Source organism: Acinonyx jubatus, chromosome E3 (genome assembly GCF_027475565.1).
Source record: "Acinonyx jubatus isolate Ajub_Pintada_27869175 chromosome E3, VMU_Ajub_asm_v1.0, whole genome shotgun sequence".
NCBI lineage: Eukaryota > Metazoa > Chordata > Mammalia > Carnivora > Felidae > Acinonyx > Acinonyx jubatus.
Genome location: NC_069398.1, coordinates 17,451,532 through 17,474,372, shown reverse-complemented (window position 1 = coordinate 17,474,372; position 22,841 = coordinate 17,451,532). Strand labels below are relative to the sequence as shown.

At 58.8% G+C, this 22,841-nt stretch overlaps 2 protein-coding genes across 4 annotated transcripts in view; one reads left to right on the top strand and one right to left on the bottom strand.

The window, feature by feature from the left end:
* Window positions 1–6,156, top strand: part of GSG1L (GSG1 like) — a 205,413-nt gene extending 199,257 nt beyond the window's left edge. For 2 of the 3 annotated variants that reach the window (XM_053213137.1, XM_027051095.2), the window contains exon 6: window positions 5,678–6,156. In XM_053213137.1, coding sequence (XP_053069112.1) covers window positions 5,678–5,775 — 98 coding nt within the window. In that variant the 3' untranslated portion in view covers window positions 5,776–6,156. The remainder of the gene's footprint in view (window positions 1–5,677) is intronic. The other variant, XM_027051096.2, reaches the window with a different exon arrangement.
* An 8,919-nt stretch (window positions 6,157–15,075) lies between these two features.
* The window catches only part of KATNIP (katanin interacting protein), a 194,434-nt gene continuing 186,668 nt past the window's right edge, over window positions 15,076–22,841 (bottom strand). The window contains exons 24-29 of the mRNA XM_027051144.2: window positions 22,334–22,444; window positions 20,242–20,381; window positions 18,190–18,291; window positions 17,449–17,609; window positions 17,268–17,356; window positions 15,076–16,693 (exon numbers count right to left, since the gene is read on the bottom strand). Of these exons, the coding sequence (XP_026906945.2) occupies window positions 16,635–16,693; window positions 17,268–17,356; window positions 17,449–17,609; window positions 18,190–18,291; window positions 20,242–20,381; window positions 22,334–22,444 (662 nt within the window). The 3' untranslated portion in view covers window positions 15,076–16,634. The remainder of the gene's footprint in view (window positions 16,694–17,267; window positions 17,357–17,448; window positions 17,610–18,189; window positions 18,292–20,241; window positions 20,382–22,333; window positions 22,445–22,841) is intronic.

Here is a 22,841-nt window from a genome sequence, read left to right as displayed (position 1 = left end):
TTCCTTCTGCCTGAAAAGACCTGTTCCCTTCCTCTGCTTGGCGAAAAACAAACCCTACCAGTGGAATGGCGCGCTTCACGTTGCTTTCCAAGTCTAGTTCAAAGGTCTGGGGATGGCAGCCAGGGCCCTCTTCACCCCCTGCCAGAGGTGGTCATGTTCACCTCTGCATTTTTCCTGCCCTGAGGCTCATGTCTATAAGGTGGGGTTTTATGGTGGTTACAAGCTCGGCCTTTGGAGGCTGCCTGGGTTGAAATCCAGCAGTGAGACTTTGGGCAAATGACTTAGCCTGTCTGGGCCTCACTTTCCTCATCTGTAAAATGGGCATAGTAATGGCACGTCACTCATATTTCAGGGGATTAAATGAGCCAGTGTACATGAGGCACAGTGAATGGGTCCTGCCACACTGGGAGAGCTGGGGACACGTGTGCCCTCGTCATTTCCTCCGGTGTGTGTCTGTCTCCCTCACTAGCACTGGCAGATGTCTCACCCAGGTGTGCAGATCCAGCACCCAGCTGACACACAGTAGGTGCCCAACAAATGTTTGATAAGAGAATGAAGAAATCAGTGGTCCTGGGAGAGGTGGAAGGTGAAGTGGACTCAACCTGATCCCAAGTGTAGAAAACAGATGAGGAGCATGTTATGGCCCAAGAAACATGGCGTCCCCAGAAGGTGGACTCCAGGGGTAGGGTGGCTCAGTTGGCTAAGCATCCAACTCTTGATTGCAGCTCAGGTCATGATCTCACTGTTCGTGGGTTTGAGCCCTGCATCAGGCTCTGCACGGACAGCACAGAACCTGCTTGGGATTGTCTCTATCCCTCTCTCTCCCTGCTCCTCTCCTGCTTGTGCACATGCTCTCTCTCTCTCTCTCTCTCTCTCTCTCAAAATAAATAAATACCCAAAGAAAAAAATACCTTTATATATAAAAAAAGAAGATGGACTCCAGCGAGGATAAGGATGAAGCCCCCATTTGGGCTCCTAAGACAAGCTGCCCCCAAGGTAGACAAAATCCAGCCTCCCCTCCACATGGATCTCACACACACCTGCTCTTCTCCCCAGATATGCATTATCAATACCGTCCCTGGAATTGGGCTAGGTGCTGGGGACACAGTAGTAAGAACAGCAGAGCTAGTCTGTGTCCTCAAGTCACATAGAACCTCGTAGGGGAAACTGGGAGGAATCAAGTAAATGGATATTACCAAATATGCCAGAGTCTCTGAAGTGCCCTCAGGATACAGATTTATGGAGCAGGGTTGGCTTGGAGAGGTAGTCATAGTGCCCTCGCCAAGGTGGTGACATATTAGGAACGGCAAAGGGATGATAGTGTCACTAGCTGAAGGGCCCCCAAAGCCAGACACCTCAGTGCCAACCTTGATTCATTTCTTCATCACTCCCCTAATCCCATCTCTTTCTAGAGGAAAGAGTTCGGGTTAGGCTGTGGGTGGGGCCATGAGTCTTGAAGAGAGGCTTTCAGCACCTTGGAGAGTGCATGTGGAGGGATTGATGGGACCGGGTGGGGGTGGTGGCGTTCATCTGTTTCTTCTGGGCTGGGCTGCTGTGGGGTCAGAAACGCCACTTCCAGCCACGTGCCCACCGTCATCGATTCCTCTACCAGCTTCAGAGCACCTTGGACAAGTTACATCCCCTATAAGTGCCCCCCTTTCCCTTTTGACACCTGTGTGGTGGCATCGGCATTCTTGGCTTTAAAGGGCCCTTCCAACTCAATGAATCCGTTCCAGAACAGAGGATGTGACTGCACACAATTCAGCAGAGCTAAGAGCTGATCCCCTGGGATCTAGGTGCCTTGAGGGAGTTCGTGACAATGATTTTCCACTGAATGATGGAGAAGTTAGGACAGAAGAGACAGGACATTAAATATGTTCATGTTCATCTGGGCCAAATACTCTGCTAAGCCTGGGAGCTTCCAAGGGAATTTAAAACACAGTACCTGCTATCAACCCTCTGAGTGGCACCTTGGACAGATCTCTTCCCCCCCCCCCCCGCCCCCCACTACCCCCTGGAGCCTTGGCTCCCCCATCTGTGAAGAGAGGTGGTTGAATCCAGATCCTCTCTAGTGCTGGTATTTTGCTATTTCCACATCTGTCTGAAGTCGGATAATGAAGGACTTCTAGCAAGGGGGCCTGCTGGGCCTGCTGACCCCTTTGTAACCCACATCCGTTGCGGGCTCAGAGAGAAGGCACTTGTCAAAAGTCACACAGCTTGGAAAAAAAAAAAAGCTGACACAGCTTGAAAGCAGCGGAGCCTGGATTTGAACAACAACAAAAAAATCTTTATTTTGAGAGAGAGAAAGCATACGCATGGGGGGAGGGGGACAGAGAGATGGGGAGAGAGAAAATCTTAAGCAGGCTCCACGCTCAGTGTGCGCCTGACGTGGAGCTGAATCTCACAGCCGTGAGATCGTGACCCGAGCTGAAATCAAGGGTCAGATGCTCAACCGACTGAGCCACCCAGGCGCCCCATTGATTTGAACCTTTGACTGCCAGACTGCAAGTATAGTCTTTCCCCTTCAGCCTGGGTCCAAAAAAGGAGAGACTGACCAAAGAGCCTCTCGTAACGTACAGCATCTCCGAATAGGAGCAGCAGGCAGAGCTCTTTCTCCAAGCTTAAGAATCTCTCCATCCTCGTCCCGCATGGTTTCTTCGTTTGTTATAAAAAGTCAGCTCAGGACTAGCTCTGTGCCTGGCCAGGTGCTGGCGGCCAAAGGCTCCAGGATGACAGCAGCCCCGGTCCCCGCCTGCACTGAGTCCCCAGGTTAGCCGGGGAGACCCTCATTAACACGAAGTGACAAGCCCAGGGAGAAGAGATCTGCACCGTGTTGTGGGAACACAGAGGAGGGAGCGAGGCCTGTGCCTATAAGGTCATGGAATTCTTCCGGGCCGGGGGGGGGGGGAGCCTTTGAAAGACAAATGGGGCACTCAATAGCCAGAGAACAGCAGGGAAGGGCACCGGGCCAAGGGACCAGAATGTGTAAAGCCACGGAACAGAGCCTGGAACGAAAATGCAGGCGGGGAAATAGTCAGAGGTCAGAAATGGCCTCCTGTGCGTGGGGACCGAGTCCAGCCTGAGAGATGCCGCTTGGCCCACAGATGGTTTTAAAAGCGTCCATGGTCATTATTTAAAGCCAGGAGATTTTATTACGAAATTCTGATTTTCATTGTCTCTAAACTTTTTGGAAAATCTGAGGGCCCATTTTCCATGGCAACAGTTGGCCAGAGCTGAAGAATGGCCCCTTCTGGCTGCTTCACCCACTGATGTCATCTGATTGGGCCTCGTTGGCATTTTGACGTGGGATTCTCCAATCTACAGCATAAGGTGCTCTTTTGCCTACACTGGCTGATGACTAGCCAAAAAGTAAAGGGACTGAGAGAAGGGAAGAGAAGGTCATGGTGGCCTGGAGTGGCGGTGGGGGGACCTCCTCAGGCATGGGGAGGACAGAATCCCTGCTCTCCACTGTAAATGACTCTGGGCCCCAACCCCCTCCCGGGAGGCCGAAGAGGAAAGGAGGGGCCCAGTCCTCAGTGATTTGGCCTCTGGATCCAGGAGACAAGGAGCCTGATTTTAACTCAAGGAAGGGCAGGGATCATGGCCTTCCTTTTTCCTTCAGAATGCATGATCACTTCTCTGTTCCAACAAATTCTCCGGGGTTCTGCCTGTTGGCAACGGTAAGAGCAGCCACGATCACTTTTAAATATTCATTTAGAAAAACAATCAAATCTTTCTGCACATCAAATATTTGCCTCTAGATTTTTTTAAAAAAATCCAAACACCTATAATCTTGGCAGCATTTACTTCCAAAGAATGCAACTATTTCGGTGACTGGGGCCAAAACAAATGTTTTTCCTGAGGCCAAACGGTTCCAGAATGTTTGCCAAATATTTCGTACCCTTTTTAAAATACGGTAAAATTAGCAAAGCACTAGCATTAAAAAATATTGAAAACAAAAAGTCAGGGGCGCCTGGGTGGCTCAGTCGGTTAAGCATCCGACTTCGGCTCAGGTCACGATCTCACGGTTTGTGCGTTCGAGCCCCGCATCGGGCTCTGTGCTGACGGCTCGGAGCCTGGAGCCCGTTTCGGATTCTGTGTCTCCCTCTCTCTCTGACCCTCCCCCGTTCATGCTCTGTCTCTCTCTGTCTCAAAAATAAACGTTAAAAAAAAATTTTTTTTAATTAAAAAAGAAAAAACCAAAAAGTCAAAGCAAAAACACAGAACAAAACCCACAACCGTCCCCCACCCCCTAATGGGCACAACCGTCCTCACCTTTGCTTGTTCCCTTCCGGCCTTTGTCATGAGGAAGACTGTCCCAATAGAGCTGCTTTGGGGGGTGCAGGAGGAGTAATGAGCTGCCTGTCTTAAGAGGTGTGCAAGCAGGCACTTGGCCTCAGCAGGAATTCCCACCTCCGGGGGGCTTGCTACAAAGGGCCCGTCTGACCCTGAAGGATGACAGGAATGTCTGAGCATCCACGAGCGCTCCGAGGGGAACAGAACACGGAGCAAACATCTTTAATGCGGAAGTTTGATTGAGTCCGGCTCTACCATAGCTGTGAATCGCGAGACCGCTGCTTGTGCCCGCTGAGCCTCAGTTCCCTCATCTGTAAAATGGGGTTGCTACCTCACAGGCTTGTGAGGCTGGAATCAAGTAGGGTATAGACCGTGAACGCCGGGTCGCTGTTGGTTTTCTCTCCGGTCTTCCGGCCCGTCTCTCCTCCCTCTGTTTTCCCCTCTCTGGCTCCTCCGGCTCTGATCCCTCACGGAACATCTGCCACGGGTCAAGCCATCCTTCTCCTTAGCTCAGGGCCTAACGGGGGCGGAGCTGGGGACTGCCGCTGGGGGTGTGTGCTCCGAGATGAGCGAAACACCCAGGGGCGGCAAAGAGATGGCAGGGCCCTCCTGTAGGAGGGGAGACGGGAGCCGGGCCTGGGGGGTTGGACGCACAGTAGGTATAGGGACGTTTTAGCAGGTGGGTCTGGTGTGTTAGAAGGCGGTGAGTGTCTGAGAACCCAGAGAAACCCAGGAGCGAGCATGTCGGGTTGGGGTGAGAGCAGCCAGCCTTCCGCTGGCCCGGGGCCCCTGGGAGCAGTGGGCGGTGGAAGGGGCGTGGTGGGGTCTCTGCCAGCTGCCTTGGCCCAGGAAGCTGCTCACAGTTACTTTGGGTGCCCCCGGGCCCTCCCCCTCGGTGCAGGAGTCATGGACACTGTTCTCCTTCTCGCCCTCCCACACAGTGTAGCTCAGGGATGCTTGACGGGGCGGTGGGCACACGGGTACGTGCAGAGGTGGTTGCGGGACGGCGGGGCGGGGGGGACAGGGCAGGCGGATGGAACATTGGCGGATGGGTGCACGGCGGGGAGTTAGCGGACGCGGCGGCAGGTTGGGAAGTGGACAAGCGAGCAGGTGGGGCGGAGGGTGCGGGTGTTGCGGGCTGCAGGTGGATGGGGATGAGGGCAGCGGGGCCGCCGGGCGCGTCGAGGGGGCAGGGGGGAGGAGGACACTGTGATGGGCGGTGCGGGCGTGCTGACAGGTGGCAGGGGCACGAGCGGGTGGGTGTGGGACGGCGGGTGGGCTGCGGGTGGGGAGAGTGTGAGAGGAGGGTGCCGGCGGCGGGCAGCGGGTGTGTGGGTGGCGGGGGGCGGCTGACGGCACTGACCGCCCCGTCTCTTGGCAGGACACCACCCACACATGGGAGATTCCTGGCCGCGGAGCTCCGCTCACGAGATGCCGGAGCTGAACCGTCAGTGCTGGGTCCTGGGGCACTGGGTGTGACCGAGACCCAGCCTGGCCCCCGGACCTCAGGCGGTCGTCGGAACCGGCCCCCTGCCAGAAGGCCACGGGTCTGACGCCCCTGGAGACCTGGCCCGTGTGCTGTGAACTGATCCAGCCTGTGTGGGAGACGCAGGCCTGCCCTTCCCACCGCTGTCTGGGGCTCAGGGCCCTGGCAATGGAGCCGGGGTGGCCCGAGGGAATGCGCAGGGCTGCGCACGGCGACTCTGGGACAGCAGCTCCTGACCCTTGCTGCCGTCACATGCGGCGCCCTGTTTGGTGCAGCTGGGACGCCAGGAGAGGCAAGGTCATCGGCCACTGAGGGCCGGCCAGGAAGTTCAGGAGGGGCCCTGCGGTGGCGAGGCAGGGAGTGGGTGGGGCCTCCCGGCGCTGGCTCCGCAGGGGGGGAGGGGGTCACACAGCAGGCACATGGCAGGGCCACAATAAATGCTTGTTGAACCTGTCGTCTTGCTGTGTGTGGAGGCCAGTTGCTCTCTGGGCTGTGGCTGCCCCCTGTGGCCCCACCCTGTCGGGTCCTCAAGGAACCTGAAGGTGAGACGGCCTGAGTGTGCTGGGGTCAGGGCCAGACACTGAGGTTCGGGAAGGAAGGAGAGCAGAGTGTAGCTGGGTCTAGGGGGTTGGGTCGGGGTGGAGCCAGCTGGCAGGCCGCCCTGGATTCCGGAGGGTGGGCGAGGTGGGGGTGGGTCAGGCAGGTGGAAAATTTGGGAGACGGGCCCTCAAGCCCGGGCCCTACGCTGCCCTGACCCCCTGGGGATCCTTTGCCCTGTGTCTGGAGCTACCTTTACATCAAGTCCTAGGGCTCAGATGCCTGAGGAAACAGGCCTATTGTAAAGATGAGAGAACTTAGAGTCACAGAGATGAAGTAACCTGCCCAAGATCACAGAGCTAGCAAATGGCAGAATTGGGGTCTGAACCAGAGCCTCCTCTCTTCCCAGAAGGAATTCTAGAGCTTTCCCCCAAGTAGAGAATGTTCTTTGCCCTTCCATCCACCCATCATTCGTTCATCATCCATCCATTATCCGTCATCTACCCATCATCCATCCATCCATCGGTCATCTGTCCATCCTTCCTTCCATCCATCCATCATCCGTCCATCCTTCCTTCCATCCACCCATCCATCCTTCCATCCATCCTTCCATCCACCCATCCATCCTTCCATCCATCCTTCCATCCTTCCATCCATCCATCTATCCTTCCTTCCATCCATCCATCCATCATCCATCCATCCATCCTTCCATCCATCCATCCTTCCTTCCATCCATCCATCCATCATCCATCTATCCTTCCATCCATCCATCCATCCTTCCTTCCATCCATCCATCCATCATCCATCCATCCTTCCTTCCTTCCATCCATCCATCCTTCCATCCATCCATCCTTCCTTCCATCCTTCCTTCCATCCATCCATCCTTCCTTCCATCCATCCATCCATCCTTCCATCCATCCATCCTTCCATCCATCCATCCATCCATCCTTCCTTCCATCCATCCTTCCATCCATCCATCCATCCATCCTTCCTTCCATCCATCCATCCTTCCTTCCATCCATCCTTCCATCCATCCATCCTTCCATCCATCCATCCATCCTTCCTTCCATCCATCCTTCCATCCATCCATCCATCCTTCCTTCCATCCATCCATCCATCATCCATCCATCCTTCCTTCCTTCCATCCATCCATCCATCCTTCCATCCATCCATCCATCCTTCCTTCCATCCTTCCTTCCATCCATCCATCCATCATCCATCCATCCTTCCTTCCATCCATCCATCCATCCTTCCTTCCATCCATCCATCCTTCCTTCCATCCATCCATCCTTCCATCCATCCATCCATTCTTCCTTCCTTCCATCCATCCATCCTTCCTTCCATCCATCCATCCTTCCATCCATCCATCCATCCTTCCTTCCATCCATCCATCCATCATCCATCCATCCTTCCTTCCTTCCATCCATCCATCCATCCTTCCATCCATCCATCCATCCTTCCTTCCATCCTTCCTTCCATCCATCCATCCATCCTTCCTTCCATCCTTCCTTCCATCCATCCATCCATCATCCATCCATCCTTCCTTCCATCCATCCATCCATCCTTCCTTCCATCCATCCTTCCATCCATCCATCCATTCTTCCTTCCTTCCATCCATCCATCCTTCCTTCCATCCATCCATCCTTCCTTCCATCCATCCATCCTTCCATCCATCCATCCATCCTTCCTTCCATCCATCCATCCATCCTTCCAGCCATGCATCCATCATCCATCTACCAGTTGTCATCCTTCCTGTATCAGACGTTCATCCATCTTCCTTTCACGTAGGACCCACCCTCATTATTTAATCAGCCGTGTATCCATCTATCCAATGATATAGCTCCTTGTGCCCCTACGATGTGTCAAGGACTGCAGGAGGCACTTGAGATAGGATATTGAGCCATCCAGACAGGGTGTCTGTCCTCACGGGTGGGCATGACAGATAACCAGACAGATGGTTATTGTACAGTGGTGTTGTGGTGCCCGACTCCAGGGCCAGGCAGCCTGGGTTAAAAACAATTTTTTTTATTTATTTATTTTTAATTTTTTTAACGTTTTATTTATTTTTGAGACAAGGAGAGACAGACCATGAACAGGGGAGGGTCAGAGAGAGGGAGACACAGAATCTGAAACAGGCTCCAGGCTCTGAGCTGTCAGCACAGGGCCCGACGCGGGGCTCGAACTCATGGACCGCGAGATCACGACCCGAGCCGAAGTCGGCCGCTTAACCGACTGAGCCACCCAGGCGCCCCAACAATTTTTTTTAATGTTTATTTATTTTTGAGAGAGAGACAGAGTGAGAGTGGGGAAGGGGCAGAGAGAGAGGGAGACAGAACCTGAAACAGGCTCCGGGCTCTGAGCTGTCAGCACAGAGCCTGATGAGGGGCTCGAACGCATCACGGCAAGATCGTGTCCTAGGCGGAAGTCGGACGCTTAACCGACTGAGCCCCCCGGCGCCCCGAGGCAGCCTGGGTTTAGATTCCAGCTCCTCCACGTGAGACCTTAAGCGAGTGGCCTAACCTCTCTGTGCCTCCTCCCCATGGGCACATGGGGATAATCATCATACCTACCTCTTACAGCTGTCATGAGGGTTAAGTGAGCTAATACACGTGAAGCACTTAGAACAGAGCCAGGCATATAGTGAGTGCTTTGTTAGTGTTTGCTCTTTTCTCGATGAGGGAAAGTTAGGGGCTGGGGGGAGGGGTGCCAAAGGCAGCACCTGCTGGGGGAGGGAGGAGGAGATGGTGGTCAGGAGGGCTCCTTTGGGAAAAAGAAGGTTGTCTAGATGTCAGGTAGGCAAGACATCCATTCCATGGAGAGGAAGAAAGCTGGAATGTTCTAGGAACTTTACAACAGTCTAGACGGCAGGTGTGGAGAGAAGGGAGAGCCACGGGGTGTGAGGAGGACAGGGGAGCCAGGCAGAAGGACACGGAGCCTCCTTAAGAAGCTTGGTGCTTCCTGAGCACCGCACCCGCCCCTTATCCTATGATGTTCGAGGGGAGGGAAGAGGGTGGTCTGGCTTGCACGGTGGCCCCAAGGGATGGGACCATGAGGGCGGATTCAGGAGCTAGTCAGGGGGCAGAAATCAACAGACTGCTGTGGGAGGAAGGGAAAGTTGGCAAAGACTCTCAGATTTGGGGCTTGGGTCAGGCGCGGGTTCAGTTGAGTCTCAGATCCCAGCAGACACCCGCGGAGGTGTGTGCTCATTCATTATGCATGCGTTGACTAATCACGCGGGCCATTCATTAATCCATTTTCCATTCATTTGGCAAATATTGCAGACCTACTGTGTGGGGCTCTCAGGGAAATGGCTCTGGGTGGGACATTGGGTCCCCTTACAAAGGTCTTGAACGTCAGGGCAAGGAGTTGGGGCTTTGGCCTCTGGGCAAGGAGACACCACTTGTAGACGTGGGGCTGGGCCCCCAGGGCACCCGGCATCTTGGGGTCCTTCCTTCTCACCCGAGGTCCTTCTGTCCTTGGCAGCCGGACCACAGACGTCCAGGAGATGATCTGAATTGACATGTAGGCAAAATTTCAACCTATTTTAATAGTTGTGTTCATGTACATGTGTATTAGGAAAAAACGTGTAACGGGCACATCGGTGTCACGATCTCACAGACGCTGTTGCTTAGGATGAAACCAAAAATAGGCATTTAAGTAAAAAAGACAGAGCTGGCTTGAAGAAAAATATTCAATAAATAATCGTGCAAGTAGTTTGTGATTATGGTGTGCAGACGGCTCAAGCCAAGGCCTTTCTTACCCCCTGCGCGGGCCAGGAGGCTCACGGGGCCACTCTGGCTTCAAGTCCTCCTCTCTTGTCTGGGCACCTGTTGGGCAGGAGGGGAGAACGAGCTGTCTTTCAGGCCCGTGGACCCTGCAGCAGGAAGGCTGCTGGTGAGATAAAAGGAAGCATTTGCAGGCGGGCCGGATGCGTGGTCCCAGTGGGTCCCCACCCAGAGTTCCTGGGAGGGTTGTGTTCACACAGGGGGCAAATGCCACCGTCTGCCTGAACCTGGGCGGGGAGGGAGGACCGGGGGTTTGAAGGCGGGAAGTGCCCGGATGAGCACGTAGCCGTCTGCCCTGGATGCCCGCGCCCCGCATCGCTGGGTCCACACCCCTTGGGCTCACGTGCACACACCAGCATCGTACAAGCTTGAGTCAGCGCTTTGTACGCGCACCCGTACAAGGGGGTCTGCTCGGCACCCATCCGTACGTGCGTGTGCCCGCCAGCCCCGAGGCGTGCGCTGGGCCTGGACACGTCTGGCCCCGTCCCTGTGTCCGCACGTGCCCGGTGCGAGGCCCGAGGACAAGTCATGCTGGGGAGGCTCATCCCCTTGGAGGAGGTGGCGACAGAGGAAAGTACCAGAGGCTGTAGAGTCAGTTCGGATCCCGAGACCACCCCCGACCTGCGGTGGGCCCCCTTCATCCGGGAACTACTGGCTGAGCGGCTTCTATGCGCCAGGCATGATGGCGCCCTGGAGCTGCCGCGGTGAGTCAGGAGGACCTGATGTTCACCCTCGTGGAGTTTCTATTCCAGTGAGGAGACAGAGACCACTCAAATAATTCTAGCAACAAAAGTATCACCTCCGAGTGGGGGAAATGCTATGGAAGCACCCCCAGGGGAGGCCTGGTTTATGCTGGAGCCCTGAGGGTGGGCCTCTCAGGAAGGGCCATTGCAGCAGGGACGGAAGGAAGCCGCCAGGGAGTTTGGGCAGAAGCCAGAGCCTGTGCAAAGGCCCTGGGGTTGAGAGGAATGCTGGGTGCGGCGCTGTGACAGGACACAGCGCTTGCAGCTCACGCTGAGGGCACGAGGTCTGCTGCGGAGCAGTTGGTCGTCGGGGGTCAGAGCCTTCGAGGCGTGTGGGTTACTGCACAAAGTGCGCCCTTCACCTGGAAGGCCACAGGGAGCCACTGGCAGGAGGCTTTTCAGAGGAGGACGCGGTCAGCTCTGCATCTGGGCAAGTTCCTCCTGGTTGCGCGTGGGGAAGGCCTGGGAGGTGGGGTGCAAGGCGGGGGCAGGGTGACCAGAGAGGGGACTGCAGCAGGGCCTGGTGGGAGATGGTGGGGGCTTAGGCTGCGGTGGCACCGGGGACGAGGTAAGTAGCCATAGTGTGGCCTGGGGACGGGTGAGGGCCCGAGGGCCGCCTGGGCTGGGCTGGCTTTTCTCTGCGGCTCCTGTTTGGGCTTTGACGCCGTGCAGGCAGGGACACTGTAGGCCGCACGGGGCAGCGGCGGGACTCAGGAACAGGTGTCCTCTGAGTGGCTGAATTAGAAAAATCCGTGACCCCAAACCACCGGAGACGCGGCCCGAGGCACACGCTTGGGGGGCGGGGCGGGGCTGGAGCTTAGCTCCGCTCACCCGTCGCTCAAGGGCTGTGGGCAGTGAACAAATCGCTCCGCCGCACCGGTGGACGATCTCGCCGCAGGATTGAGGACAAACTCAGCCCGGCCGGGGACCATCAGTCATGAGGAAAAACCAGTCTCCGCCGTGCGGGGATTTACTGCATGGACAGACAGGAAATCCCGGCGCGGGACCTCTGCCCTGTCCCCACACAGCCCCGCCCGCCATAGCCGGGTAATTGCTTTTGGGGCCACATTTCGTCGTGGACCGACACCGTCTGAGCCTCTGCCTTAAGGGAGGCCGGTGGCTGGGCTGATGCCAGAGGCCTGGCAGGGGAGTGGGCGGCCACCGGGACGGGTCAGGAAGGGGGTCTGGTGCGGGAGAAGGGCCATCATCCCAAGCCCCCGTCCTCGGACCCTCCTGATCCCCCTGGAAACCTCCAGGCTGAGTGTGGGCGGCATGGGGGGGTGTAGGCAAGGAGGGTTGGGGAGAGGAGGCCAGGGGTGGAGAGAATGAACAGAGCAGGGGCAGGAGCTGGCAGAGGAGGAGGGGGAGGAGGGGGAGGGGAGGGAGAGGAGGGAGAGGGGAGGAGGGACAGGGGAAGGGGGAGGAGAGGGAGGGGAGAAGGAGAAGGGGGAGGGGGAGGGGAGGAGAGGGAGGAGGGGGATGGGGAGGAGGAGGGGGAGGAGGGGGAGGAGGAGGGGAAGGGGAGGAGAGGGATGGGGATGGGGAGGAGGCGGGGAGGGGGAGGAGGTGGAGGAGGAGGGGGAGGAGGGGAGGAGGAGATGGGCTAAAACATCCGCCTCTGCTCTAAGGCCATTGCCCCTCGTGGACCAACCAGCTGAGGCCGGGAGATCGTCCCGAAGGTCTGGAAGGTCAGGTGGACTGAGTGACTCTGGTGAGGAGCCCGGGCCCCGTGCTGGGCGGCCTTGAAGTCCTGAGCCCCAACGACACGATTTCATTACGAAAGCCTCAGTTTGCACACCCGGCAAATGGGCTTAGTCGTGGGACTCGGCCGGTGTGTCTGCCCCCCGGGAGGTGCTCTAAGGTGCCCAGAGCTCCCCGAGACAGGCACTGCCGGCCGCCTGCTGTCTGGGAAGGGAAGCCGACGGAGGCCGGAGGTGCGGGGGGTGAAGTTGGTATTTTTGTGGTGGTGTCGTGAAAGGTGACTGCCAGAGGTCGGCCTCCGGCAGCGGCTGTGAGCGGAGCAGTTTCCCGGAGGCTGGGGGCCTGGCGGTGGTGTCATGAACGCCTCGCATCACACGGAGGTCCAGGGACGCGCCTGCAGTGAGCCGCACGGCACACGGGGACACGTGACCCGTTGGACGGAGGCCACGTCTGCCTCTTCTGGCCCCGGGCCTGGGCCTGTTGCTGACCGGACCCCAGAGGCTTGAGTTGCGTGGCCCCAGGAGAACCCTCTGGATGGCCAGGCGGCCCAGCACCCCACCCCCCCACCCCACCGGGCCCGACGGCACCGTCACCCGCACAGGCTCTGGCGCCTTGCAGGGCCGCGGCGGTGAGGGAGGCAGGCAGGGCCTGACACGGAGGGGCTGTGGGGGTGTGGTGTCCCGGAGAGCCTGTGCCCGGGCTCCAGTGGCCGTGAGTAATGGGGCCCAGACCCCGCACAGCCACCGGACCCGGGCGGGCTGAGCCGCCAGACGGTGTTCCGCTGTTGTGCTCAGAGGCCAAGTGGGTCCGGGGGCCTCAGAAAGGGACTCTAGGTGGGGTGGGAGGTGAGGCTTGGAGAGGGACCCAGGATGTCGCGGCAAACGCTCCGCCTCCTGACTGCGGAAATAGCCCCGGTGGTCTCCTGGGGACCACATGGGTCCTTCCGAGGTCGTGGGTCCAGGGCCGGAACCGTCCGGAGACAAATGAACAAACAGAAGCAGGTGGGGACAGAGGCCTGCGGGGAGGTTCCTCTGGAGCCCCTGCTGCTCTTCTGGAACTCTCCTGTCAGGGCCGAGAGCTGTGACCCACGACCGGGTGTGGGCGTGGCCCGGAGCCCACAGGGATAGCTTTGTGGAAACTTATGCCCGGGGCTGAACAGGGACCAGGATTCGCCTCTGTTCTCCCACCAGGGATGCTGGGGGGGAGGGGGGACTGTCACCTCCAGCACGCACAGGTCACCGGGCCAACCCCTGCCTCTGTGCCCAGGGGGGTCTGAAGGCATGATCCCCTCCCTCCTTGGACCTCCCGGGGAGGAACCAGCTGAGGGGCATTCGGGGAGCCACGGTCTTGGAGGGGCGACTGCGGCTTTCAGGGGGACCCGGAAGGGGAGGGGCGCTGGTCTTCATCCTGAGGCAGGGAGGGGGCTGGGGTGGAGGGTGGGCTACACAAGGCTTGTAACCCATTCGGCTCGCTTGGCGTGTGCTTGGTTAAGCTGAGCCAACATTTAAAAGTTGGATTTTCGCATTAAAAAAAAAATAAAAACACCTGGATTTCTGGCTTCTCGTAAAGTCCTTGAAGGCATCTCCGGACCATTGGAGCTGAGACGCGATCACCCCCTAGTCGGGGCCTGCACTGCCCTGTTAAGGGGACCCTCCCGGGCCAGCTTTGCTCCCTGACGACGTCAGAGCAGGGCCCCCGGGCCTCCCACCCCACAGGAGTGCCCTCCAGTAGGGGGAGGCTCTCCAACACCGGGTGGCTGGGCAGGGCGGGGAGGCTCTCCAACACCGGGTGGCTGGGCAGGGCAGGGCAGGGCAGGGCCCCTCTGGGCAGGAGCTCAGAGACAAGCGGTGGGGTGGGGGGCTGGTCAGGGGAGGGGGTGGGGTTTCTGAGGGGCCCCCTGCTCGGCACCAATGCGCTCCCTGGCCCCTGAGCTGTAGCCCAGACACCCGGCCCCCAAATGAGCCTTCTTCCCCCCGAGGGCGGCTCTCTCCAGATGCCAAGAGCCGCCAACCAAGGCTCACCTCTGAGGGAAGCAGGGGAGCCGGAAACCACAGGAGGCGGCCCAGGAGTCTGGCATTGGGGGGCTGGGGGGGCTTGGCTTCAAGGAGCCACATAAGCCTTGGGGAAACTGCAGGGCCACCGACCCGGGGATTTCACCCCGCCTCAGCTCTCCTGGGGCTGTCCCAGGATTTGCGCACTGATGGCTTCCAAAGCTGTGTATCTCGGGCAAGCCGCTCAACCGCTCTGTGCCTCAATTCTCTCATCTGTAAAAGGAGGATCATCATAGTGCCCACCCCGTGGGGTTGTTATGTGGATTAAATGAGCGCCGGACACAAAACAACCACTACATACGTGTGGGCTTGTATCGTCTACCCAGGATCATGCCCCCATTTGCAGGTGGAGACGGGGCGGCGGGGGGGGGGGTGCTCAGAGACGGGACTTGCCCCGTGTCACTCAGCCAGCCTCAGTTCCTGGAGGCGGCACAGGCTCCCTCCGTCTGACCCCAAACCCAGCACGTCAGACCAGATTCTTAATAACATCTTTTATTGATCTTGCAAGAGAAAAAAATAGAAATTTATTTTAGAGTTAATGCCTGTACGGCTTTTTTTTCTCCCCCTCCTAAATTGCATGGTGCATACAATTATTATAAACATCAGTGGAGATTCTGGGAGCGTGTGCGCTGCTCGAGCAATCCCCCCGACAGTCTGACCCGGGCCCCAGCCTCAGGTGGGGACGGGAAGCCGTGACAGCCTTTAAAGTCGTGGCACCTGTCTTGGTCCCTAAGCGCCGGCCTGATCGGCCCCCGACTCCCCCCAAGCCTCGGCTCTCCTGGGAGCCCACAGGCCTCGGGGGCACCCGCCCCATCTGGGAGGTGAGCAGGGGAGCTGCAGCAATGATGGATCTTCTCCGGGAGAAACAATTCCTTGTCTTCGCACCGGCCCCCTGCTCCAGATGAAAAGCGCATTTGCATAGCTGCTCCGCGGAAGCTGCAAAGCTCATAAAGTATCTGCCGGGCTCTCGGTTGCATAGGAACGTACCTCGAGTACAGCGCTGCGGCGGGGCCGGGCTGGGCGCCAGGAAAACAACGGATTAATATTTGGAACGAGAAATTACCCACCACTGGGAAACCAATTAGGTCCCTGATCCGGGCTTGTTACATAGATGGAAATAGACGCGTTCTGAGCTCTACTCGGCTGGGGGTGCAAGGCACATTTCCAACTCGCGGGGAAGCTGCCGGGAGGGGGGGAAGGGGTGGGGGCACCAGACACCTCGCTGCCCGCAGGCAAGGGCGCCCGGCACGGGCGAGACTGGGGGAGGCGAGTGAGAGAAGCCGGTGGTGAGACCGCAGGGATGCAGCCGCCCTCCCCCAGACAGAGTTCAAGGGGAAGGGGAGGTGGGCTCTGGGGCCCGAGGGTGGGGTTGTGGCCCTGGTCCTCGGCCTGCCCTGCGTCTGGAGCCTTCTGGGGCGTGAAGCTGTCCACCCGCGGGTCCCACGTGGGCCTGGCAGCATGGCGGGTGGGCATGGCCCCCTTCTTCTTCCCAGTGAGACACACACGTCCCCGGGGATCCGTCCTCCTTGCCTGGGATGAGTGAGGGGGATGCAGCGGCCCTGGCTAGACCTTCGGGGGACCAGGGAACTGCCCCACCCTTTCACCCAGCTGCACCGAACCCCGGATGACGGAGGGACATGGGGGGCGGGGAGCTGCTGGCACCCCTCCCCTTGCTGTTGGGGTCTGAGGCCTGACCCCGGGCCCGGGACAGCCACACTCCGTGCTGGGAGCAAGTCCTCCCCGGCCACCCCACCATCTGGGCCTGAGCAGGGACAGGCGTGAGTGCGTGTGGCCCTGCTTTGCTGGGTCCTGCGGGAGGGCACCGAGCTGGGTGTCCCGGGAGGGAGCCCCCGAGCCGCAAGGCGGAGGAAGGCCGTGCCACGCGAGTCCCCTTTCGCGATGGGACTCCTTCTTCCAGCCCCCGGAGTCCAGGCTGCCGAGGCTGAGGTCTGGGGGCGGGCGACACGGGTGCTGGGCGGGGCCGGTGACAGAGCCCGGCTCTGGTCAGGAGGCCCGGCTCTCCCTCCTCTGCCAGTCAGCACCGCCACCGTCGCACTGTCTCCTTCTCGCTTATGCAGGTTTTGGGGCGCAGTGCTGTCGGGGGAGAGTACAGAGGGGTGGACGTTACCCAGCCTCAGTCACCGAGGGCGGCCCCACGCCCTGGGGGTGAAGTCCGGACCGTCCTGGTGGCCGGCCCAGGCCACCGCCTGCAGCCCCGGAGCCCAGCGCCCGCACGCCGACCCGTCCCCTCCCCTGCAGCGACTCTGCTGCCTCGCCTCCGGGCCTTTGCCACGCTGTCCCCTCTGCCTGGCCAGCTCCCCGTATCTCTTAGGGTGCAGCTCAAACAGCACCTCCTCTGGGAAGCCCTCGCCCCCTGCATCCCCCACTGGTTTCCTAGCCGTCTCCATACAGCACGTCTGCCCTTCGGGGCCTTTTCCCTCTGCGCCCCAAGGGCCTGCCTCCCAGGAAGCCACACCGGGTCACAGGCGCCTGTGGGACGTGGGAAGCATGTTGCCCCTGGGGTTCTGTCCCCACAGTCCCAGCTCAGCCGCCAGGCGGGCTCCTGGGCAGAGCGGAAGGGTCCGAGGGGCGGGCAGGGGCTGCTGGCTCCCGACCGTTCAGCCTTAACTCCCGAGGGCTACGCTCTGGGCCGAGAGGCGACACTGACCTGGGTCAACCGCGCTCTGCTTCCTTTTCGAGTTGGTAATGATTTGGTTTTCGTTCATCATCTGGACGTCCTGATCCTCCACCTGATTGCTGGGGGGAGGGAGAGGAAGGAAGGTTCGCCCCCTGCCGTCCGTCCCCATTAGGGCTGGCAGGGGAGGCTGTGGGGCGGGCCTGGGGCGCACCTGATGGCGGTGCGTTTCTCCTGGCGGCACACGTCTGCGTCCTCGGTGAAGAGGATGGTGTGGTAGGGCAGCGTGGGCTCGCACGTGGGCAGGATGCCCCCCACCAGGTGGCCCACCATGGCCAGGATCCCGTTGTACACAAGCAAGTCGTCCACCAGGAGCTGGACAGACAGAGGAGGCGCTGCACCGTGTGGCCGGGGCGGGGCGGGGGGGCGGAGGGGAGGTAGGGACCCTCCCCCCCCCCCCCCCCCCCGCGGCCTCGGGCAAAGCAGGTCACTGCTCCGAGCCTCGCCCGCTAGCCCGGCCCGCGTTATGGTGTCAGATCTTTGCAACCCTCGGCCAGACGGGGACGGGGAGGCTTCAAATACCTTTAGCCCACGTGGCCGAGCCGGGAGGCAACTCTGCGCCTCTGGCCCCCGAGGCCCCGGCTCTCCCGGCCCCAGAGTTGCCTCCCGGCGCGAAGAACTCCCTAAACCGCTATGACTGGAAAAGACAAGATGAAAGAAAAGCCACTTTTGGTTTGTTTTTTTTTTTTTTTCAGGGTGATGATTCAAATCACTCGAGGCGGGTTTTGAATTCACGATGGGACGGCGAATTTCCCTGCATCTGAGGACCAGGCAGTGGTGTCTAAGGTAGCGACGGAGAGGAGTAAATCAAACGGCGGCGACGAATGGTAATTGCCGGCAGCCTAATTACCAACCAGCATAATTATCTCAAAAAACCCAGCTAATAAGTACTTACGCCAAACTCCTTCACCCCTCGATGGGGCGTTTTTGCATAATTCCACAGTTTGATCATTGACACGGTGGTAGGCAGATCGAAAATCACATAGACCCGGTTCACCTGTCAGAGGCAAGAACTCATTAAAACGGGCATGTTTGGAAACAGAGGCGCGGGGCGGGGCGGGGGGTGCCAGACGCGGGCAGGAGTGAGCCGGGCGGGCGCAGGAGGCAGCGCCTGGGCTGCTGGGGGCCGCGGTGCGTGGGGCTCCCGCTGCCTTCTGTCTCCTGGAAGCCCATCTTGAGTCCGGTCACGTGTGGCTGCGTTTGCAACAAACCGCTGAGCTGGCTCCGGGAGGGCCTGTTTTCTCGGGCCTGGCGTGGCCCTCATCTAAACACCCACGGAGAATTGGGTGCGCCCTTCCCTCTCCCCCAGGTCAGGCCAGACGCTTCGCGGGCCAAAGGGGCGGGCCCCAGGTCAAGGAGCACTATCTCCGGCGATCAGCACGGCCTTGACCCCGATCTGTCCTTTCCCCCAACCACAAATGAGCAGCACGGCGCAGGCCCTGAGAGCAGTGTGGGATAATTTCCAGCATGTGTCTTTGAATCTCTGCCTGGTGCAGGGGTGGTGGAGGGGTGTGGGGATCAGTGGCAGAATCAGCTACTAAGGTCAGACCCTCAGCTTCCCCCACCCCCGCCCGCCCCCGCCGCCCCCACAAAGACTCTCCAATATCAGGGGGCCCCTTGCACGACAGAATAAAGCAATAAGCAGTCAGTGCTGGCCCCAGGCTGCAGGCTGCAGGCTCCGTTTTGCCCCAGGCCCTGGGGCTCGGCCTCCGGCCATCCTCAGAATGTCTCAGAGGATGTCGGGAGTGCAGGGGGGCGGGTCAGGGTACTGCTGGGGCAGGGGCAGCCTTCTGACTGCACCACGGAAATAATAAAGGTCCTCAAACTCAGCTGCCCAAGGGGCTCAAGCAGATATGAATATTTGAGTCCAAGGGCACCTGGGTGGTTCAGTCGGTTGAGTGTCCGGCTTCGACTCAGGGCATGATCTCAGGGTTCGTGAGTTCAAGCCCCGAGTCGGTCTCTGCCCTCAGCACCGAGCTCGCTTCAGATCCTCTGTCCCCCTCTCTCTCGGCCCCTCCCCAGCTTGTACTCTCTCAACAACAACAATAACAACAACAAACAAACATTCGAGTCCAGCTGGGAGAGTGACAGCTGGACAGACGACTTCACACCAAAAGCCAAGTGAAAGACGACGGGAAAACACGTGCTGGCCAAACATCAGATGGCCGTGGGCGGGTGGGGCCCGGGTCTCAGGGCTGAGAGACCTACGTGTTTCTCCTCTGCAGCGGTGGGGCTGGCCTCCGCTCAGGGGGGACGGATGCTCGGGGCTCACGGGGGACACTGTTGGAAGAGCTCCCCAACAGAGCTGCTGATGCTGTCTCTGTGCTCTGAGGGCCAAATGTACCTCCCAGTCCTCCTGCCCAGTCACGTGGAGGGGGAGGGGACACTTCCGCCGTCACAGGCGTGCCCCAGGGCCTGCGGCACTCGCATACTTAGGCATGAGGGTGGCGCGGGGCTACAACGACCTGCCCGGCCGGCCTGTCTCCTCTCTCTCTAGCCGGGTGGGTGAAGGCCACCCCCAGGTCCCCCGGTGACCAGCAGGACCAGTGGGAGGGTCTGAGGTCTGCAAAACTGAGTCCGCTGAAGAGCTGACAGGCAGATCTGGGGCCAGAGGTCGGGGTCCGGTGCCTGGTGCTCTCAAGGCGGAGCAGACACAGGGAATGAGGCCAGAGGATGGGGCTGGGAGGACAGAGGGGGCTGCTGCACGGGCCCTCCAGAGTCCCATGTGGGGGGCCTCTTGTTGCAACCACCCCAAGTGCACCGAGAAAGAACTTGCCCCGAAGAGTGCCCGTCAGAGTGTTAGTTAGCTAGATGTGAGCCTCCCTGACGGCCCTCGGGCATTTTGGTTCGTTGGAGATTCACTCGCCTGGAACAAAGACACGTCACGGAGACCAAGGACACAAAGTCGCCCTGCCCACCCCGGGGCGGGGAGTCCCCGAAAACCCACCAGGCCCGGCAGGATGGGAGCCAGCCACATGTGCCTGCCATCGCAGGTGTCGTTCACTTGGTCGATGAGCTTGTCGGGCGTCCGGACGTCCCCGCACACGCCCTCCAGGGAGTTCACACTGTCGGGGAAGGCGGCGATATCTGGGGAGGCTCTAAGCTGCCATAACCCAAAGCAGTGTGCTGGAAGCTGCGTGCCACCCTGGCAGCCGCTGGCCTCGTCACGCTGATGGCGTGGCCCAGGGGACGCTGGGGCTGGCGGGCAGAATGGCCGTCCGCTGCTCTGGGCAGCCGGAAGAGCGACAGCCAAATTAGACATGCCAGGGAAAATGAGCACAGAGGCCAACAGGGGTGGGTGTGTGGGGAGGAGGTGACCAGTTCCAAGGAAAGGGGAGGAGCCGCGCAGACAGATGGCGGGGAAAGAGCAGTCTCACCGGACTGCTGGCGGCAGGAACAGAATTTGTGGCTGACGCTTTGGAGAGTGGAGGACAAACTGCTAAGGTGTTCCTTTCCAAGGGGACACGGCCTCGGCATGTGAGGACCAGCCTGAGACTGGACGCACTGGCGGGGGGGAGGGGGGAGCCGGGCCCAGCTATGGCCACTCAAATACCGGACATTAGTGCGGATCTGGACAAACCAGGTCCGGTGCTGGCTCTGCATTCTGACCTGGGGTCTTGGGAAAGTCACAGAGCACCTTGGGGCCTGTTTCCTCATCTGTAAAATGGGTATAAAAACCTCCACGTCCGGGGCGCCTGGGTGGTCAGTCGGTTAAGCGGCCGACTTGGGCTCAGGTCATGATCTCACGGTTCGTGGGTTCGAGCCCAGCGTCGGGCTCTGTGCCGACGGCTCAGAGCCTGGAGCCTGCTTTGGATTCTGTCTCCCTCTCTCTCTGACCCTGCCCCACTTGCACTCTCTCGCTCTTTCTCTCAAAAATAAGTAAACGTTAAAAAAAAATTAAAAACCTCCACGTCCCAGAATTGATGTGAGGCTCTCAGAGGACACTGGATGTGAGCGTGCCCGGTAAAATCAACACAGCCTTACATATCCAAGGACTCACTAACAACAATCAAAAGCACCAACAATCATTTGTCAGGTGGGGAGGATGGTGTCACCGCGGGAAGGGCAGAAAAGTTGGATCAGAAAAGGATCCAACTAACTGGAACCCAGGGAATCCCACATAGGTGCAAGGCAGGCTTTGGGGTTGGAGCTGCTCTGGCCGGTCCCTGTGGTGGGCCAGGGATCACAGGGCAAAGGCCCAGAGGGGTCAGGCAGGTGATGTCAAAGAGACACATGACAGCTCAGTGGTCAGAGCATGGTTTCTGGAGCCGGACTCCCAGGTCCTCACTCCTATGCTGTGTGACCTTGGGCAAGTTACTTAACCTCTCTGTGTCTCAGGTCTTCATTGGTAAAATGGGGCTAACAGCACTCACTTCACGAGACCGTTGTGAGGGCAAATCAGGTACCACGGGACAAGCCCTCATCGAATGAGCCCTCAGTAAACATTAGCAATTTGTCTGGGGGACCTGGCAGGAAACAATAAGGACATGCTTGGGGGAAAGGGGATACCGAGGTCCAGCCATCATCGTGGTGCATGACTGTGGCCTCAAACATTGCTAATTTGTTCAAGAGCTGCTGACGAGTGAGGTGTTCCTGTGAAACGCCCTGATCTTTCCAGAACACTAGCAACGAATCTAAAATATTTAAAAACTCAGTGGGCTAATAGTTTGCAGGTTCTGGTGCGGGCGTTCCCTGAACAGAGGGGACCATGGTCAATGAATTCACTGGGCTGAACACAGGCCCACAGGCTGCTCCCTGCAGGCCTTGCCAGAGCCTTTAGAACTCCAAAGTACCTGCGGATCTCCAGGAGGGGGTGCAGTTGGTGCCGTCGCCCGAATCCCTGGGCCACAGGACTCTCTGTTTTGTGGGACTCCTGTTACCTTGGGACTCCCGAGAGTCAGCCTCTGACCGTCAGCAGAGTCCCCTGGCATTTTCAGTCCCAGGGTCTGGTTCTTGCAGGGACGTCTCCTCTCCTGCCCCTGACCCTCCCACGTTCCCTTTGGTCAGGGTGGGGTCCCCCTTCTGCTTAGAAAGGATACTGTTTTCCGACAGAGGGATTTTTTCTCCCCGCTCATCATACAGCTCCAGGCCTGTAAGACCGATGTAATAGGGGTCACCCCAGCTGGTCAGGAGCTGGAGCTGAAAAATGACTGTGGCACATTATTAAGGAAAAATAGGCTTAACTTTCCGAGAACAAAGCAAGACGATGGCAAAGACCACATTGGGATAGCTTATGCGGGTGAATGGGGCGGGGGGGATCATGTTTTTCTCGCACGGAGACTGAAACCTATCCAAATATGTGTGGCATTAAATTTTCTTTAATGGAAGCCGCGTATGCATGTGTGTCGAGAATTAAAAACTTCCCTCCACGTCCCAGGAGACAGGAGGACAGGAGGGAGGCAGCTGGCAGGACGGAGGACCATTTGCACCAGAAAACTCATCGTGTGGTCGTGCCGAACAAAGTGACCGGGAGTCAAACTGTCTCGTGCCTCAGTTTCCCTGGTTGTAAAATGACAAAGAAGGAAGCACCTGTTCTCTCCTCCATCC